General features: G+C 38.5%; 1 protein-coding gene across 1 annotated transcript in view; it reads right to left on the reverse strand.

Moving 5' to 3' along the window:
* Positions 1–17,060, reverse strand: part of LOC144637316 (scavenger receptor cysteine-rich type 1 protein M130-like) — a 43,819-nt gene that overhangs the window by 23,853 nt on the left and 2,906 nt on the right. Inside the window, exons 2-8 of the mRNA XM_078496448.1 lie at positions 9,129–9,467; positions 7,224–7,559; positions 6,304–6,642; positions 4,841–5,176; positions 3,432–3,606; positions 2,241–2,398; positions 181–555 (exon numbers count right to left, since the gene is read on the reverse strand). Of these exons, the coding sequence (XP_078352574.1) occupies positions 181–555; positions 2,241–2,398; positions 3,432–3,606; positions 4,841–5,176; positions 6,304–6,642; positions 7,224–7,559; positions 9,129–9,467 (2,058 nt within the window). The remainder of the gene's footprint in view (positions 1–180; positions 556–2,240; positions 2,399–3,431; positions 3,607–4,840; positions 5,177–6,303; positions 6,643–7,223; positions 7,560–9,128; positions 9,468–17,060) is intronic.

A 17,060-nucleotide genomic window follows, 5' to 3' on the forward strand; every position in this document is an offset into this window, starting at 1 on the left:
GTTTTCGTGTCATGCAACAACAACAACAACAACAACAATACTTTATTTACCCACGCGACACCTAGGAGCGCAAGCGCACGTTAAAACGTGTGCGTGAACGTAAAACTGTATAAAAGGGGAAAAAATTATTTTAAAAAAATCATCTTAGAAGAAAGAACATCAATGACGATTTCCCTTTACCTGTGATATTGTCCATTGGATGACAGATCAAACACACACTGCATGCCTTGTATATATCATCTGTAGGTGAACATCCTCTACAGTGTACTCTACCCCAGCCTCTGTGAGGACATTCATCAATAGAATCTTCAAATCCCTGACATTTCAAGTCAGACAGCCAAACTGTCTCAGCACCTTGGTTCGTCGCTGCGCAGTCTTTGTACGATAATTTGTGTTTTAATGGAGGTCCCTGACCTAGCTGACGGCATATTACTTTCGCTGACTGGTATGTCAAATAGCGCCACGATTCACAAATCGTGCCCCACGTTCCATTGTACTTGACTTGCACGTGACCCGCGTTGGGTCTGTCCATCCCGACCAAGCGAACCTCAACCCCTGCGAAAGACAGTTAAATGACAAAAACTTTTACCAACAAAACAACATTAAGTACTAAATGACTGTTCCTGATGGTAAGAGAATCGAGAGAACCCCAAGAATTTAATTGTTGTCATTCGAAGAACACGTAATTAATTATTTTCCTCAGGTACGAAACATTTTAAAAGTAATTCGAATACGATAGAAGAAAGGGGGTCTTCGATCAACATTCGCGGGTAACAGTATAGTGTTATCCTCCGACATCATAGGTTTGGTACTGTTGTCCGCTCGGTGAATTTCGGCGGGAAACTGTTTCATTTCATTTTGACCTAGAAGTAGTCAATGAGAGCGCACTCAGTTTTGGGGAAATTTTCAACTATATACCAAACTTGACTGACTAGTCCTCACTCATGATCAGCTCATGTAGTAAGACAGCTGATGATAGTTTACTGTGTAACACTCAGTTCATGTAGTGAATACTTAACAGAACTCTATTACCAGAAAACAGTAACTGCTCGCCCATAAGTCAATGAACAACAAGAAAACTGGCATTTTGTAAAATTATTGTTATTTTTGAAAGATAGTGCTCAACACGACATTTTTAGACGTTTGGCCTTAAATATTAAGCTTCTTTTATCTCCACCTCCTTCACTTTATAACAAAATTCTGACAAAAAAAAGTCCGCAATTTTTTTTATTGAGTAAAATATAAGATTACCTATAAAGTATTGTTTCATTGACACCACACATTTGCCTCGTTTTGATTTGACAACACCATTTGCATTACATAATCACACTCAAAACTTTAAAACATGTTTTACAGGCTGTCAAAATTTTAGCGAGGAAAACCTGCTGGAGAGAACGCTAAAAAGTGAATAAAGATCGAACTTATAGGAACCTATTTATAGTATACTCAACAAGATTACAATTCGGAATAGTAACTAGGAAGCTTTATAACTCCTCGGTTCATCTTCACAATACAGTAAACACCCGCGTGTAAGAACCTACAATTTTCTAAGTTTGGCAAAATAGGTTCTTGTATTTGGGGGTAGTTATTGGTAATTTAGGCTAAGTAGGTTCTTAATAAGGTTCTTAATTTCTAAGGAGGAGCCATAGTTTTTGATTGTACGAGAAGAAAAAAAAATGGGTTTGGTCCTTCATTATGCAGCATTTATTCATAACTGTATTGCTTTAAGCCTCATGCAAGGTCCAAAGAAGACAATTACAATCTATGTGAAACTGTCTTTTCTTTATTTGTAAATACAGTTTGGGATGTTCTGTTAAAAATGTTCATAACATTTTTCTATAACCCACATATAAGAACCTGCTGAAATTTGCTTCGCTAAACAGGTTCTTATATTTTGGGGTATTAAAATGGCAAATTTCTGCCAGCAGGTTCTTAAACCACTAGGTTCTTACACTCGGGTGTTTACTGTACTTCATGATGCCAGGTTAATTTCCGAAACCTTCCTTCAGACCGTAATAGGGAAAATCTTTGAAAGACTACGGTTCAACGCCAAAAGTCTTCAAATCAACTTCGAAAAGTCTTCGGGTCAACTTCGGAAATAAATTTATTTTCGGAAGTGTTTGGGTCAATTTCGGAAGACTTCCGATCAACTTCGGATTACTTGTACTACTATCGTCCAAAAAGATTCCAGTAATTTTGTTGAGTGTACTATACTAATTTCTGTTCGCTAAAAAACTCACCGCTTTTGTAGTCGGTATCGTTTGTACATTCAACTCCAGCGTTTAGAACTCCCTGCACGTCCAGTCTGTAATTTAACTCGCGTGGACATTCTAAAAGATTACTCTCGTTTCCTGAGCAGTGCAAATCGCTCAACCAAAACTTACCCACGTCTCCATATCTGTAATTTGGAACATCACAAGATTACTGAAATTACTACCTATAAATATCAACAGATACCGTATTTAATCATAACTATAACAAAATTGTCGAATTTGATTGGTTTTTAGCACGCCCTATTTTTCGCCAAATTTGAGCGCGCGCAGCTATTATAAGGTGTCAAAAAAAACAAGGTGTTCAATAGACTGTGTTCTTGGATTGCATAGAGAGTTTTAAAAAAACAAAAGTTTTAGGGAACTCCTTTATCAGTGTAAATCAGGACGCTTAGTGTACGTTAAAAGTCTTGCGTGCTCATAGTTTAAATGAAATTGAATAAAACAGAGCGCGCGAGTGCGCACGCGCTCAGTGCACATTGACTTTAACTTAAAAGAAGATCTGAAAATCCTTTAGAATTTTAATTCAATGTTCATCCCATTGGGGGCAAGGTTCTTGTAAATTAATATCATCCTCATTTCTTCATGCTGTCAGTTGTTTGGCCATATTGCATTCTGTACTGTCTTTTGAGACTGAGTTGTTTCTTTTTTTAGTTGATTCACTGTTATAGTCAATTTTTTACTGTTAGTGTTTAAATGCCTAAAATTGTACTGTTTCATGTTTAGTGTTATCGAGTTACTCCTCTTCAGATCCTTAACCCTGGTAAATTTGGAAACGGAGAAATTTAAAAACGCCGTGTAAAATGTTTTCCGTCCACATTAACAATTAACCACGCTTAATCGCACGTTGAGTTACAACGCATGCACAGAGCTATTGCTAAGCTAATTAAAATTTGTTGTTTTGACAGAGAACACATGACTATCCGACGTCAGTGTTTTCAAAAAGTCCCGGTTTCGCCTGTCTTCGCCGTCCACACGACACCACCTAGCCAAAGTTTTAAAATTTACCCCATTGGAGGGCGTTTTTGAAAAGTACCGAAAACGCCGTTTCATTGTGGATGGTTGGCCTAACCGAGGAAAACAAGATGCGTTTTTAAATTTACCCGAGTGAGTGTGAACGGGCGAAAAATGGACTCTGAGATTTATTGTTTTTGTCTTCACCTGGAATGCGAGTACACGCGCACAGCCCGACGGTATCCTAGCTGCCGACACACCACGTGACCGTCACGTATATCCCAGTCGATCTCGGATACTGTTCCCCAAAATCCTCCCAATTTAATCTCCACTCGGCCTTCGAATTCGTTTGTGTTTGATCCTCGAAGTCGCACGTCACCGTCTGAAGAAAAGAAAAGGTCTAAAGTATTTTCCTAAATTGCATAGATACACAGCAGCGATCACTTAGGGCCTGTTTACATGATTCCGGAATGACTTTCATTCCGGAACGAAACTCGTTCCGGAATGAAGTTCGTTCTGCATTTACATGACAGAGTCGACCGGTTCAACCAAAGGCATTTTCACGTGCGTGGTTTTCGCGCGAGATCGAAAACAAGGTGGCGCATGTTTCGCACAAACATGTTTTTGTGCCCATTTATGGCCGTATCTGCAATTTTAACGAGTGATTTGACCATAGAGCTGCTTCTTTGGGCTAAACAGTAAATGCTGTTACGTTACGCTCTGAATTCAAACTGTGGAGTCCGTATGCGGTTTCGCGAGTTGCGGTTTTATCTCGGAACGAAGTTGGGTCTGTGTTTACATGATACCAGAATGAAATGTCATTCTAGAACGAAACTTTCATTCCGGAATTAAAACCGGAATGAACTCATTCAGGAATGACTTGACTTTCGTCCCGGTATCATGTAAACAGATACAGAGAAATGTGTGGGGATGGAATGAACTCGTTCCGGAATGAAAGTCATTCCGGAATCATGTAAACAGGCCCTTAGTTTTTCTGTTTTATACTGCTGATGAATGCCTCAGTGCTAGAGAAAGGGGTGTATAGGAGTACGCAGATCAGCTGATCCTTATACTATTTTTGTAGGCAAATCCATACACCCATAACCATTTTGTTCAAATCTGAATCCGCATTTATACTTAGAAACGTTGAGTGATACGGCTTCATTACAACAGACATTAGATGTTGTATTTACGGCATTCTTTTAAAAATGTCGCGTTTCATTTCTTGTTTTTGTGACAAGTCCGCCAACATACCGGGGAAGACCGACTAAATTTATCTACAATACAATACAATGCAATGCAATACAATACAATACAATGCCCGCGATCCGAGTTTCCTGACATTAAGAGTCCAGAATCCAGGCCAGAATTCTCAGCTAACTTATTCTTACTTACTTTCGCAAATTTCGCCATTTTAACGTGTTGAAAATAATGGCGAAATTAAATACGCCCGAAAAATAACATATTTTATATCAAAACAATAAGTTTGAATGTTTGGAACTGCAACTGTCTACCTTTGAAAATATCTTTACGTCTTGTTTTTGACATCGAAATCGGATTGTAAAATAATTTCTGAACCACTAGTGAACCAGACACTTAAATTTTAGTTTTATTACCGTCAGTAATGTTGTCCATTTTGCATATTACGCCGGCGCCCAATCTTTTCCCACATTCTGGTTGAAGCTCCCATCCGGCGCTTACACATTGGTCTAACGAAGTCTCATTTCCATAGCAACGGACACTGGTCAACCACGTTGGTCCAGGGCCAGAACCAAACTGACCGTGGCCAACTTCCAACACAGCCTGCGTGAATCCCAACTGATGACACACTACATCAGCGTCGTGTTTGTCCCAGCCAATACTGCATACTGCGTGCCAGAATCCGTGCTGTTTTATCTCCACTCTTCCCATGTGGGTGGAGTTACCACCCTGTAATCTAACGACAGCTGTTTCTATAAAACAAAACAGAAATATCCTTGAGGTTACAAAACATGAAGGCCACATAATGAGGAAATAAAAAGATAGTCAATTTACAAAGGTATGTGTATTTACTTAACTAGTTTCGTATACGTTGAAATCAATCGCTAAAACCGTTGTACCGCAATCGGAAAACCGCGCGCAAAATCGGGTAGAATATGTTGCATGCAGTCAAATCATACCGAGATTATTTACGAAGGGTATCATTTAGGCCTTATTGAGGCCTGAATATATTTTTTATACCATGTCCGGAAACATTTTGTAATTGGGATATTTTTTGTTTATTTGAAGATAAGATCGACATCTTATCTTCTTTTTGGGGCATCTTCGGTACTATTCGCCAGCGGTTTCAAGATTCCAGGCGTTATGAACGATGGCCGCCAACACGAAATGTTTTTATCGAAAGCTTGCTCTTAAAATAATTAAGAAAATATTCTTCGAACTCGTATTCTCTTTGCATCGGTGGAAAATCAGGGATACCACTCTATCCTGTGTACACCGGACCACAGTTGTTCCTATTCTCCAAGAGGACAAAGAAGAACACCCTTTTAGATTAAATGGTTCCCTATCTCGCATCTTGAATAATGACGTTTCACAAGAGGTCTTTTATAATTTTGAGGACATTTACCAAAAACTTAACGTAAATAAAAGAAGCTATGTAAAATTAATTCATAACTCCTTTTTATTTTAATTCCATCAGATCCTTATTATGCTATTTATACAATCACTGATTATAATGTCGAAACAGAGAGATACCGTTGGCAAACTCGCTGTTCCTTAGCCCCGCACAAACTCTCTAAGAAACAGATTTAGTTACCAACGCGCGGTGCTTTGGAACAGCTTACCACCTGATTTGCAGCTAGCACAAATTCTCAATGGATTTCGAATTGGTTTCCGACATAATTTTTTTTAGCCACAAAGTTATGTTAGTATAGATTAGCATTGTTTAGTGATTTGTATTGTATTTATTACCATTAGTATTTTATAATTGTGTTTCTGATAATTTACCGTGTTTAAATAAAGTTACTACCTACCTACCTACCTACTTAGAGTTTAGGCCGCTTGTAAGTGACGCAGGCACTCCTTATTTAAATGTACGTACCGTTCAATCCGGTTTCTTCATTGGGCTCACAGATTACTCCACCGGCGTCGTCATGACTACAGCCCCGCATGTCATCGATGTCCCGGATGTAATTTAAATCGCAGTGAAAGATAGAGGACTCATTTCCAGTACATTGTGCTTCATCTACCCAAATGTTCCCAGACTGCTTTTCAAATATTTTACCTTTAGTGGTGTAAAGGGCTCTGCGATAACCCAATTCTCTGCAAACCACGTGACCTTGTGCCAGTCCCCATCCCCAGTCACAGAAAGATCCCCAACGGCCATAATGGCGGATTTGAGCAAAACCGGCATGGGCAAGAGGAGATCCTACCAGGCGCACTAAGGATATGTGGAGCAAAGAAAAAAATCGCGATGAAAGACATTGAAAGCATGATCACGTGTTGTAATTTTCATGACCAATGCATGACCGTCACGGGCAATTTTTTTTTTTTCACCAACATTAGACGCTTAGTTTTATTTCGAATTTTATCAAAGAGGTGAAAGGAGAATTTTCATTATATTGGGCCCCGAGTTAGAGTCAACCTCGGGCGTCCGACTGAAGAGCGAGTGTGATGACTAAGCCATCGGGAGCTGGCTCCCAGAATTCGAACATTTTTACTATATACCGTGTTACCTCTACAAATATAGAGAGCAATCCGTAAAAAGGATAACCAAAGTGCATAGTAGGCTAACCGAAGTGAATAGTAGGCTAACTGTTAACTAGTTCCCAGTCGATGACCGTAAGTGGCGGCCATCTTGAAGTGGGCGTCACGGTTCGTCATTCTGGTTCGTCATAAATGGCCATTTCTTTTCGTGAAACTTGGAATGGCATTTTTATTTTATGTGAAAAGTGGTCTAGACCCTGCTTTACCACCCTCATCGAGCATTCTATATAAGATAGTTATCAAATGAATCCTTACCATATGGCTTGTCCAGTCTACAAACGACTCCAGCAGTGTTCTCTCTGTCGCAACTTCCTCTTTTTCCTGCCCACTGAGGACAATAAAATAGCGAGCTCTCCTTTCCTGTACATTCTACTATATCCATAAGTTTAGGTCCCGAACCTTTCCCGAAGAATTTACTGCAGCAACTTGCCCAATCTGCACCAGGATACCCGAGCTGACGGCAAACTACTTCAGCATCGTCAAGATCCCACAGATAGTCGCAAACCCACCCCCACTGGCCGCGCATGTACACTTCCACAACCCCAGCGCCCTCCCAGTCGGGATTGGTAGAGAGACGGAGTTTTGGAACATCTGTGAAGAAAAAAGATGACGTTTATTCAGTTTGGAGCATGCGTGCTCAAAGCTTGCCGCCATCCGGGTGTGGGAGGAATCGCTCCACAATCACGTGAACAAAAAGACACGAATTTCCAGCTCTCCTAACTCAACTTTTACTTGGCCTATTAAGGAGGCTCAATGTATTTTTTTTAGCCATAGAGTGGTTGTTTTGAAAATTAAAATTATCTAGGAAGCCAATGTTTGATTTTTGCCAAAATACACCATAATGATCAAATATGACCAATTTTTAATTTTTTACCCGTCACTTTGCCACAAAGGTTACCATAGCAACCATTGACGTTTTCTTTTGTTCACAAACAAGCTTGATTTTCTCGAAATCTAGACTGACTCTTGGTATTCATTTTTTGATATGTTCAAGTATAGTAGATTCACTACCTGTGAACAAATTTTAGGAAAATCTGTAAGAGCGTTTTAGAGTAAATAAAGAATGAAGTTTTTGGTATTTTCTTATAATTTCCTTCAATCGGGAGTCGATATATTTTAACAAATTAAAGCAAAAAGTCTTTCGCTTTTAGTTAATGGTCTTTGATGGTGTAAGTATTTATATTTCAGTGAAAGTAACTGTGCTCAAATAATACGAAACAATTTTAAAGCGACTATTTTATATTAAAACGGTGTTTTTCTGAAAATTTCATTCTTGATTTACTTGAAAACGCTCTTACAGATTTTGCTAAAGTTTCGTCAACAGTTAGTCAATCTACTAAACTTTAACATATAAAAAAATGAATACCAATTGTCAATCTAGATTTCGAGAAAATCAAGCTTGTTTGAGAACAAAAGAAAACGTCAATCGTTGCTATGGTAACCTTTGTGACTAAGTGACAGGTAAAAAAATAAAATTTGGTCATATTTGATCATTATGGTGTATTTTGGCAAAAATCAAACATTGGCTTCCTAGATAATTTTAATTTTCAAAACAGCCTCCCTTAGGCTAGAAAAACTACATCGAGCCTCCTTAAGCGCGGCACCAGCGGAATACAACAGCCTTATAAGACGACATCAGTACACCGCAACAGAACTACACCACGTAATGGTAAAGTCCAGAAATGAATGGAAGGAGAGAAAAAAAAACTTAAAATTTCATGGCAAGCTCACAATCTGACAAAACTCAAAATTACGTGATATAGAAAGCAAAATAAATAAATAATAGTTATGTTTTTCGCGGAAAAGATACGACACGGGGAATCAACCGTTAGAAAATGACCCATGTTTAATGTTGTTATCTAGAAACAGTCTTCCAATGCATTGTGCATTGGGGTTAATGGTACATTCAGGATAACACACGCGTACGGTAAGTGTTACATGAAAAAACATGGTTTAAAAAACCTCGCGCTACTTTCTTAGCCACTCAAAACTAAAAACAAATCCAATCGTGAACCGCACGAGCACGTTTTCCCGTACTTCGTGCCCACGACGAATTTGCTTCGAGTTTTGATTGGCTCACTGGATCGTCTGATGTACTTTTGTGATTGGCCAGAGTAATTAGTTTGCGTTTGGCTTCACGCTTTACGCTCTGTACTCTACCTTTGTCTTCCGTGTTGTTTCCAGCTTCGCAGATCACTCCTGCTTCTCTGTACGTACCGTCACTGTACAAACAGTCTGACCCCTCTGTCAAGTTTTCATAGGTACATTGACTCAGTTTTGTCTCGTTCCCATAGCAACTCAACATTTCGATTTGGATTGTTCCCTCGTCACCATAGTGCGAACCTTTTGTTATCATGGTAACGCCAGGATAACCCAACTCCCGGCATACAACCAAAGCATCGTTCTCGTCCCACCCTCCGTCGCAAACTGTGCCCCAGACCCCCTGGTGATAGACCATCACTTCGCCGGCGTAAGGAGCAAAACCACCGGACAGTCGAACTAAAAATAGAAACCAAAAAAAAAAAAGTTAAACACTAATGAAAATATTGATTACCTTTCCCAATCCTTGGGGCGCTGAAAACAAAATGTTCCTCCGATTTTCGTTTTTTTGTTGTTGTTGTTTCGTGTATTTCTTTTACTTGTAGAAAGTGTCTGGGCAACGACAGCTTTTCTGCCTGCATGTTTTTACCTGCTGTGTTTTTAATCATTTTTTGTGAAGTAGTTTTACTGTTTGATTTTTGAAATGATACGTCAACGGAAGAATGCACTATTGGTATAGGGAATAACCAATAAAGTATAATATATTTTCACCACTTCCAGGCGTGTTTCACAAAGTCGAGGCCGCATTTTGGCGCTATTAAAATCGAACACTGAAAATCATTAGATTGGTCAAATATACAATAACACAATATTTGATTACTGATTTGAAAAAAAATGGGCGTTTATTTCAAATGATATGCGCAATGCAAAACTCAAATTCTGGGCTTTTTTGTGATGTTATGAGAAGATTTGTTCTTAAACGAAACAAACGATACTGCGATATTAAGAAAACATACTTCACGAGATGGTTGATTTGCTTTGCGATTGATGATATTGTCACGACAAGATAAATATTGACCTTCTGAAAGCAAATGCAGAGTAATTGCATATGATCCTGATAATATATCAGCAAAGATAATTTCTTGTTATTTTTTTTGCGCATACAACTAAAGCCACTTCACTTCTATTCTTCACTTTTAGAAAATTTAAACGGTTCGATCTATTCAATGATTCGACCTTGTGTCATCCTAGATATCAGGAACCCCTTTTGATATATTTTTGTAACATAGTTCGCGAAACATTCTTGTTATTAATTAGATTTATTTCACTCTTTCTAGCATAACATTTAACACCTCATTGTGAAAGTTCATAGCCCCCCGACGTTGAAACCAAAACATACAATGTTACTATTTCAAATAAAACAAAAATATTGGGGTTTTTCGGTAATTTAAAATAATTAATGCCATTACTACTTAACCCTATCTAGACTGGGGGGGGGGGGGGGTTAGGGGGCGGAAAGTGCCCGCGCTGACTTTGAACGCCTTTAACTTTTTCAAGATTCAACCAAACGCTGCCAAAGTTTGCGAGTTTTTCAAAACTTCAACTGAGAATAATTTGGTTGGATATGTTGTTGTGTCAGGAACTTGACGTCACCATGGCAACGGCATTTTGACAGGCATGTTTTTTCCAAATTTGTAATTTTCGTGTTTCTATTAATGAAAAATAACTTAAATGCAATTATTTTCACCTTTTTTGGGCTTTTAAGCACAATGTGATTGGATTTGAGTACTTTGCCTTAATTTTGGGCGGTTTTCTTACGTTTTGGAAAAATTTTGAAATCCAAGATGGCGGATCCAAGATGGCGGCTGTTTTGACATCATGTTGTAATTGTCACGTGATGTGACGTACTATATATCCACTAAGTTTAATTGTGATTGCTTAAATATTCGTTAAGTTCCTGAGGGGGTGGGGGCGGATTCCGCCCCCCGATCTTAAAAGATCCAAAAATGCCCCGTCTGAATAGGGTTAACCATGTTAGCTCTAGAAACATTGCAGCAAACTGCTATTCATTAGGCAAATTTCAAGAATTACGTCACAATTATGCTAACGAAAATTTCTGAAAGATTGTCTAAAACATCAAAACTGAGTACTATTTGCTTTCCTCACTCGTATTTCATTGGTTTGCCTGAGTAAATTTCACGCATTATATTAAACAACAACTTCGAAAATCTGCTCATTTTAAAGCAGCTTTGTTTCAATGATGTTTTTGTTTTAATTTAGCAAAGCACAGCAAGAAAAAAATATCCAGTCATTGTCGTTGTATTTTAGGGCGGATTATTTAGGGTTGTAAAGAAGCTTTGGCAAAAAAAAAACATGCGTTTCAGCTGTTATGGAAAAAACTCCTTGTTTTAAATTATGAACTCAGTAAAACTGCTGTCGCTTGTAAATATTATTGTTAAACTACGATCGTTCGTGAACTTTTAACTCAGTAAAACTACGGTAATTCGTGATAATGCCATGAACGAGGTAATCGGTATTAACAGTGATTAAGTAGTCCACAAACAAACGATATTTCCCCTACGTTTCGGCGACCTCATGACGCCATTATTAAGGGTTCGAATGAGAAAATTTAAATGCGAGGTTCAATCCCATTTACACAGTGGTGGTGGCTAAACAAATACTTTAGAATGGGTTGAATCCGTTTGCGCGTTGAAACTCGGTGTTAATAAATTTCTTGATGTAAAGCATCTCGTCGACAAGACAATCGAATTTGTTGCTGCATTTCTTTTTGTACTTTGAAACAGTTGAGGAGGTCCCCAGGGACAGCACCCGCGTGGTGGTTGTCATAGTGCTTGCGTACAGAAGATGACGTGCTTTTATGGGCATCGCCGCGGGCATGAAAATGCTCGCGTGTGTAACCAACATAGCCCCCCCCTGTATCACACATAGTCAGATCGGTTAGCGTAATAATCGTTACCTTAATCATTTGCCCAAACCAAACTTTGCATATTTTGAAAGTATCATTTTTTTTCACACTTGAAGTACCTTTATCTCGAGGAATTCTGAGATATGGCACATAGTGAAAATGACGATTCTTTTGACCGACCGACTTTCATGGCGCGTGAGAATAGTCTGGTTTTGTTTACCGTTAAATAATTAGATTAAACCAAAACTCTTGATATTATGCTTCTTTGGACAAGGAAGAGGCATGCAATAAACCGTTTTTTCGACTTTTTTTGCTTGTTTACAAGCAAAAAGAAGGAGAATAGCGTTTACCTGGGCTAAAGTCTGAACCGGAAGGGATTGCATTCTTGTTAACTCTCAAGGGACTGTTTTAATTTCTCAAGGGAATACTTTCCGCTGTGGGTGATCAAAGCGCGTGACTTGTAAAGTGTCACTCCATAGTTGTGCTTCAGCACTTCCGTTCTTGTAGAAAAAACGTGACTTGTCAAATTTACAAACATATAAGAATCAAAAACGTGAGTAGCCCAAATCTTACATCACATAACCAATTAAGAATGTAAGGGGTTCAGCGCTCGAAGGCAGCGAAGTTTAAAACGATTAAGGGCCTTTTCACATGAGCCCGGTTTACCAGCTGTCTCAGTTACCAGGACGGATTTTGACCTCTGTTCATATGGAAAATTTTAGCCCGGTTGACGGGGATAAAATTCAACAAACGAAGGCAAAATGGCGACACATAAAGCTGCATCTTTCGCGACTATCGTAGCTTTATTGACCCATGTAACTTAAATAATAAAGCTAATTCGCATATTTCTGAAGTGGAAATAGATACAAGGCAAAATTAAACCATTTGGACCGCCCAATTACGAAAGGGAAGCTATTTTCTCAAAAAAAGTTGCGTCCCGGCGACCGGGCTGGAAAATATTCTTCCCGGTTGTCGAGATCTCGGTTGCAAAAACCGAGATATCGGTAACCGGGCTGGGACGCAACTTTTTTTGAGAAAATAGCTTCCCTTTCGTAATTGGGTGGTCCAAATGGTTTAATTTTGCCTTGTATCTATTTCCACTTCAGAAATATGCGAATTAGCTTTATTAATAAAGTTACAAGGGTCAATAAAGCTACGATAGTCGCGAAAGATGCAACTTTATGTGTCGCCATTTTGCCGCCTTCGTTTGTTGAATTTTATCCCCGTCAACCGGGCTAAAATTTTCCATATGAACAGAGGTCAAAATCCGTCCTGGTAACTAAGACAGCCCGTAAACCGGGCTCATGTGAAGAGGCCCTAAGAACGCAATTTTTACTAGTACAAGTCTTTAGGCGCTAATATTAATTTAACCTAAAATCACATATCGAAAACAAAGACCGCTTAGACATGTCCAAGCTATTTAAAACTACCACTACGTCAGACCCATGTCACGCGATCTCTCGCTTGTAGCTATAAATAATCATTCACCTATTTTCGAATTTCAGTTTGAATACTCTGCGCTCTGTTTGTGTGAACTATTTATTGTTGTGTTACTCAAGCGTTTGGCTCGGAGCGAGTACAAGTCGTACAATTTACCCGGAACGTGTTAAATATTGCAAAACAACGACTTATTTTCTGGATATCCCAATTTTTGTTTTGAGTTTACGGTATTTTGAGAATCGAAACGTTATCGAAACGTAAGTTGCAAGCTCAGCAAGAATGTGTCAAAGCACGGGATACACGTCATCGCGCCAGGGGAATTACCAAAAGCTTGTCGGAAGACGCTAAACGGAGAAACACAATGGAATAGCCTTTATAGTCTACTCTTTATTTTGGCGTGATTTGGCTTTCTTTTAAATGAACTGGTTTGGGTTATTTTATTGAACATTCGGAACAAAATAAATATTTGCATGCGTAAGCAGGCATTTTTCCGGCTAGGCATGTGGTTTTTAAAAGCAAAAGATGACGTGGTAAAGGAAATTCATGTCACGTTCACTCCGTGACTAACGCAAACACGACTTGTGTGTTTCTCAAGTGACTGCTTTTCTAAAGATTTTACTGTGCGGCGCCGTGCCTTTAATTTAGCCAAAGCACTGAAAGAGGTCAGGAGGTCAAACATTACCCGCACGAACACACTAAAACGTTGCTAATAGTTAACCAAAGGGAACTCATTTCGTGACAATTGATTATTTCTGCTGAGTTGCACAATTTAGAATAGACCTTTTTAGCTTGATACGTCATACATTGATCACGTGGTCTGAAATGGGTAAACAAACACGCTTTTCCTCGAAGTGAAGTATTGTGCGTGGATTTCGATATGAAGTATTTATACTCCCGTGTGTATAACTGCTTTACTATCTCTACGAACGAAGAGATATCTTTCCATAGTTTCCCCAGCGATAAAAAACTCGTCAAGGTAAGAGAAATTTAATCGCTAAAATGCGATCCCAACTACGCTTTGCCTACGATTTACGGCAACATTATTGATGAACTTGAAACATTCATTTACTCAAGCTTGTTACGTTGTCGCTTTAATGTATGGATTTCAAGAATTAGAAGAGATCCTAAGAACGATTTCAAGGTATTAGCTTATACCAAAGTTTGTTTGGAGCATTTCCAACAAGAGAATTTTGTGTGCTTTGACACAAGTTCAAGAGGACTGAAACCAATTCGCTTGCCCATCAGTTTGCAGCTGGACGAAAATAGCTCCTGAGCGGTCGCTTCCAGAGAAGAAAAAACAGATAGAAGAGCTAAATGCTGTCCTTGACGTAAAGCCACCTGAAACGGCTTCAGAGGGTGAAGGCTAATTCGATCTAACTGCTTTTAGAGAGCTACTCAAGAAAATCTGCGAGCACAGATTTTCTAAAAGTGTTTTCTTTGTACCTGTATTATAATATTATAATCATAGATTGCACTAAAATAAAAATCCAGTGCCCATTTCACTTGTATACTTCAATCACAAAGTTACTCAAATTACAAATCCATCACTGAATACTTTGAAATCTCTTGTGGGAGTTGATCTAAAGGGAGCAATTATGTTTGTTTCACAGCTGAACACAGATTTACAGGGTTCATAACCTTTTTCACAAACAATTTTCTAGGACTTTTCCAGGACTCAGATTGATCTGTCCAGGACTCTAAAATTCACATTAACCCTTTCACTCCCAAGATCTCAATATTATTTCTCCTTACTGTCTTCCATACATTTCTTATGATGCAAGTTCTAAGAATTCAGTTGTTACTTGAGTTTAACAGATTTCCAAAACATTCCAAGACCCGTACAAACCCTGAGTTTAAATATCTGATAAACAAATTCTCACAAGGAGTGGATTTCTTGAGGTACTTTCAGGAAATAAAGAAGTATCCAAGCTTAACCCTCGGACGTACAAGGGGGGTGGATGCCACCCCCCCAAAAGGTTTTTCCCAATTTTTGACAAAACGATTTACTATACAATGCTGAAACTTTCCGTAGCTGTTCATTCATCCTTTGCGGAAATTTTGATATGTCAACCATGTCTCCATGGTATTTGACGTTGCCATGGCAACGTCATAAATACAGGCAGGTCTTGCCAAAAATCGTCATTTTTAACATTTTTCTTGGTTTTTTCCAGTTTTTTTAAACAGAAGTGCAAAATTTGTTTATTTCTACATTCCCTAAGCATTTTGGTTTGATTTTGCATCAATTTCCGTTATTTTGTTACTTTCTAAGAAAATGTTGAAATCCAAGATGGCGGATCCAAGATGGCGGCTCTTATGACGTCATATGACGTCACAGCCAATTAAAATTATGTCATCTTGTAGAGTAAGCTAAGGGCTTTCTTCTCAGTGCGAAATATTTTCGCTATGCCTTAATATAACGAAAACTCCAGGGAGGGGTTCTATCCACCCCCCCCCCCCCTTGTACGATGGTGGGGGTGTGAGTTTGCTTGTACGTCCGAGGGTTAATGCTGGTGACAGTATCATGGCAGATTAAGGCTTTGATATTGAAGAAGAGTAAAGAAAGTAGAAATTCAACTGAATGTCCCTCCCTTCCTGAAAAAAAAAAACCCCTAGTTTAATGCAAAGGTGGTGGGGAATCTGCCTGATTGTCATGTACAACCTTGTAACTACTCAGCTTGATTAGTGTATTTCTATTCTAGGTAGTTTTTTGCCTAATTTAGTTAATTTTTTTTTATGCTATAATTATTTCTGTTTATTTTGGCAAAATAAAATGGTTTTTAATGTTGTCATGTCATGTTAATTTAGGCAGTAGGGCCATTTCCTCAGGCATCATAAAGTTTGCAAGTGACCGGAAGTAATTTTTCTTAATACAGATTTCATGGCTGGCTCTGGGTTAATGCTATCCCCTCTTCGTTTATGCCATTCGTGAGGAACACTAGTGAAGGTTTTATTTACTGGAATGTACTTGATCCTTAAAAAAACACCAGTGGTTCAGCAAATACAAAAGGCCCAAAACATGATTGAAGTGCCCTCCACTCCTACGACAAGAGAGTATACAAATTAAAAAAAAATTCACCACCAAATGCTTGTAAAAGTTAGCAATACAGATGAATAGACCACATAACACAAACAGGTTTTTCTGTAGCCAGTTTATTATTCCAGGCATAAAATACAAAGCAGCTACTAGTTAGCAAGGTAGGTTCAAGCAAGTAACTTAATTTTTGGTTTTTGGATAAGATATACAATTGAAAGCACCACTCATATATCTTCTCCATTAATAGAATATGGGTGGGTCCTTTAATAGCTAGGCTAATATAACAAACGCTATAGTAATAAAAACACATTGCACAACTGAGACAGAGTATCTTGTATCATCATCTATTCTCTTGTCTATCGCGCGTGGTTGTAAAAACTTACCCAGCTTAACAAAATTAAGAACATTTTGCTTCTGTATCAGTTCCTCTTCTCTTGTCACTTTTCAATTCAAAATTTATTGAGCGGGAATCTCGGCTTTTCTTTTGGCTCCGGACAACGGGCCTTTTATACGAAACACGATCCATGATTGTCTTCTTTCACAAAAACATTGTGTATATAATTTTCTGTAAAGCATTTATATCCTTTTTCCCGCAGTCTCCTTTTCTCCAAGTTGCTTTGCAATAGTAATTGAAGATACTTTAGGGACGTTT

This window comes from Oculina patagonica, chromosome 13, assembly GCF_052425735.1.
Source record: "Oculina patagonica isolate OP01 chromosome 13, crgOcupat, whole genome shotgun sequence".
NCBI lineage: Eukaryota > Metazoa > Cnidaria > Anthozoa > Scleractinia > Oculinidae > Oculina > Oculina patagonica.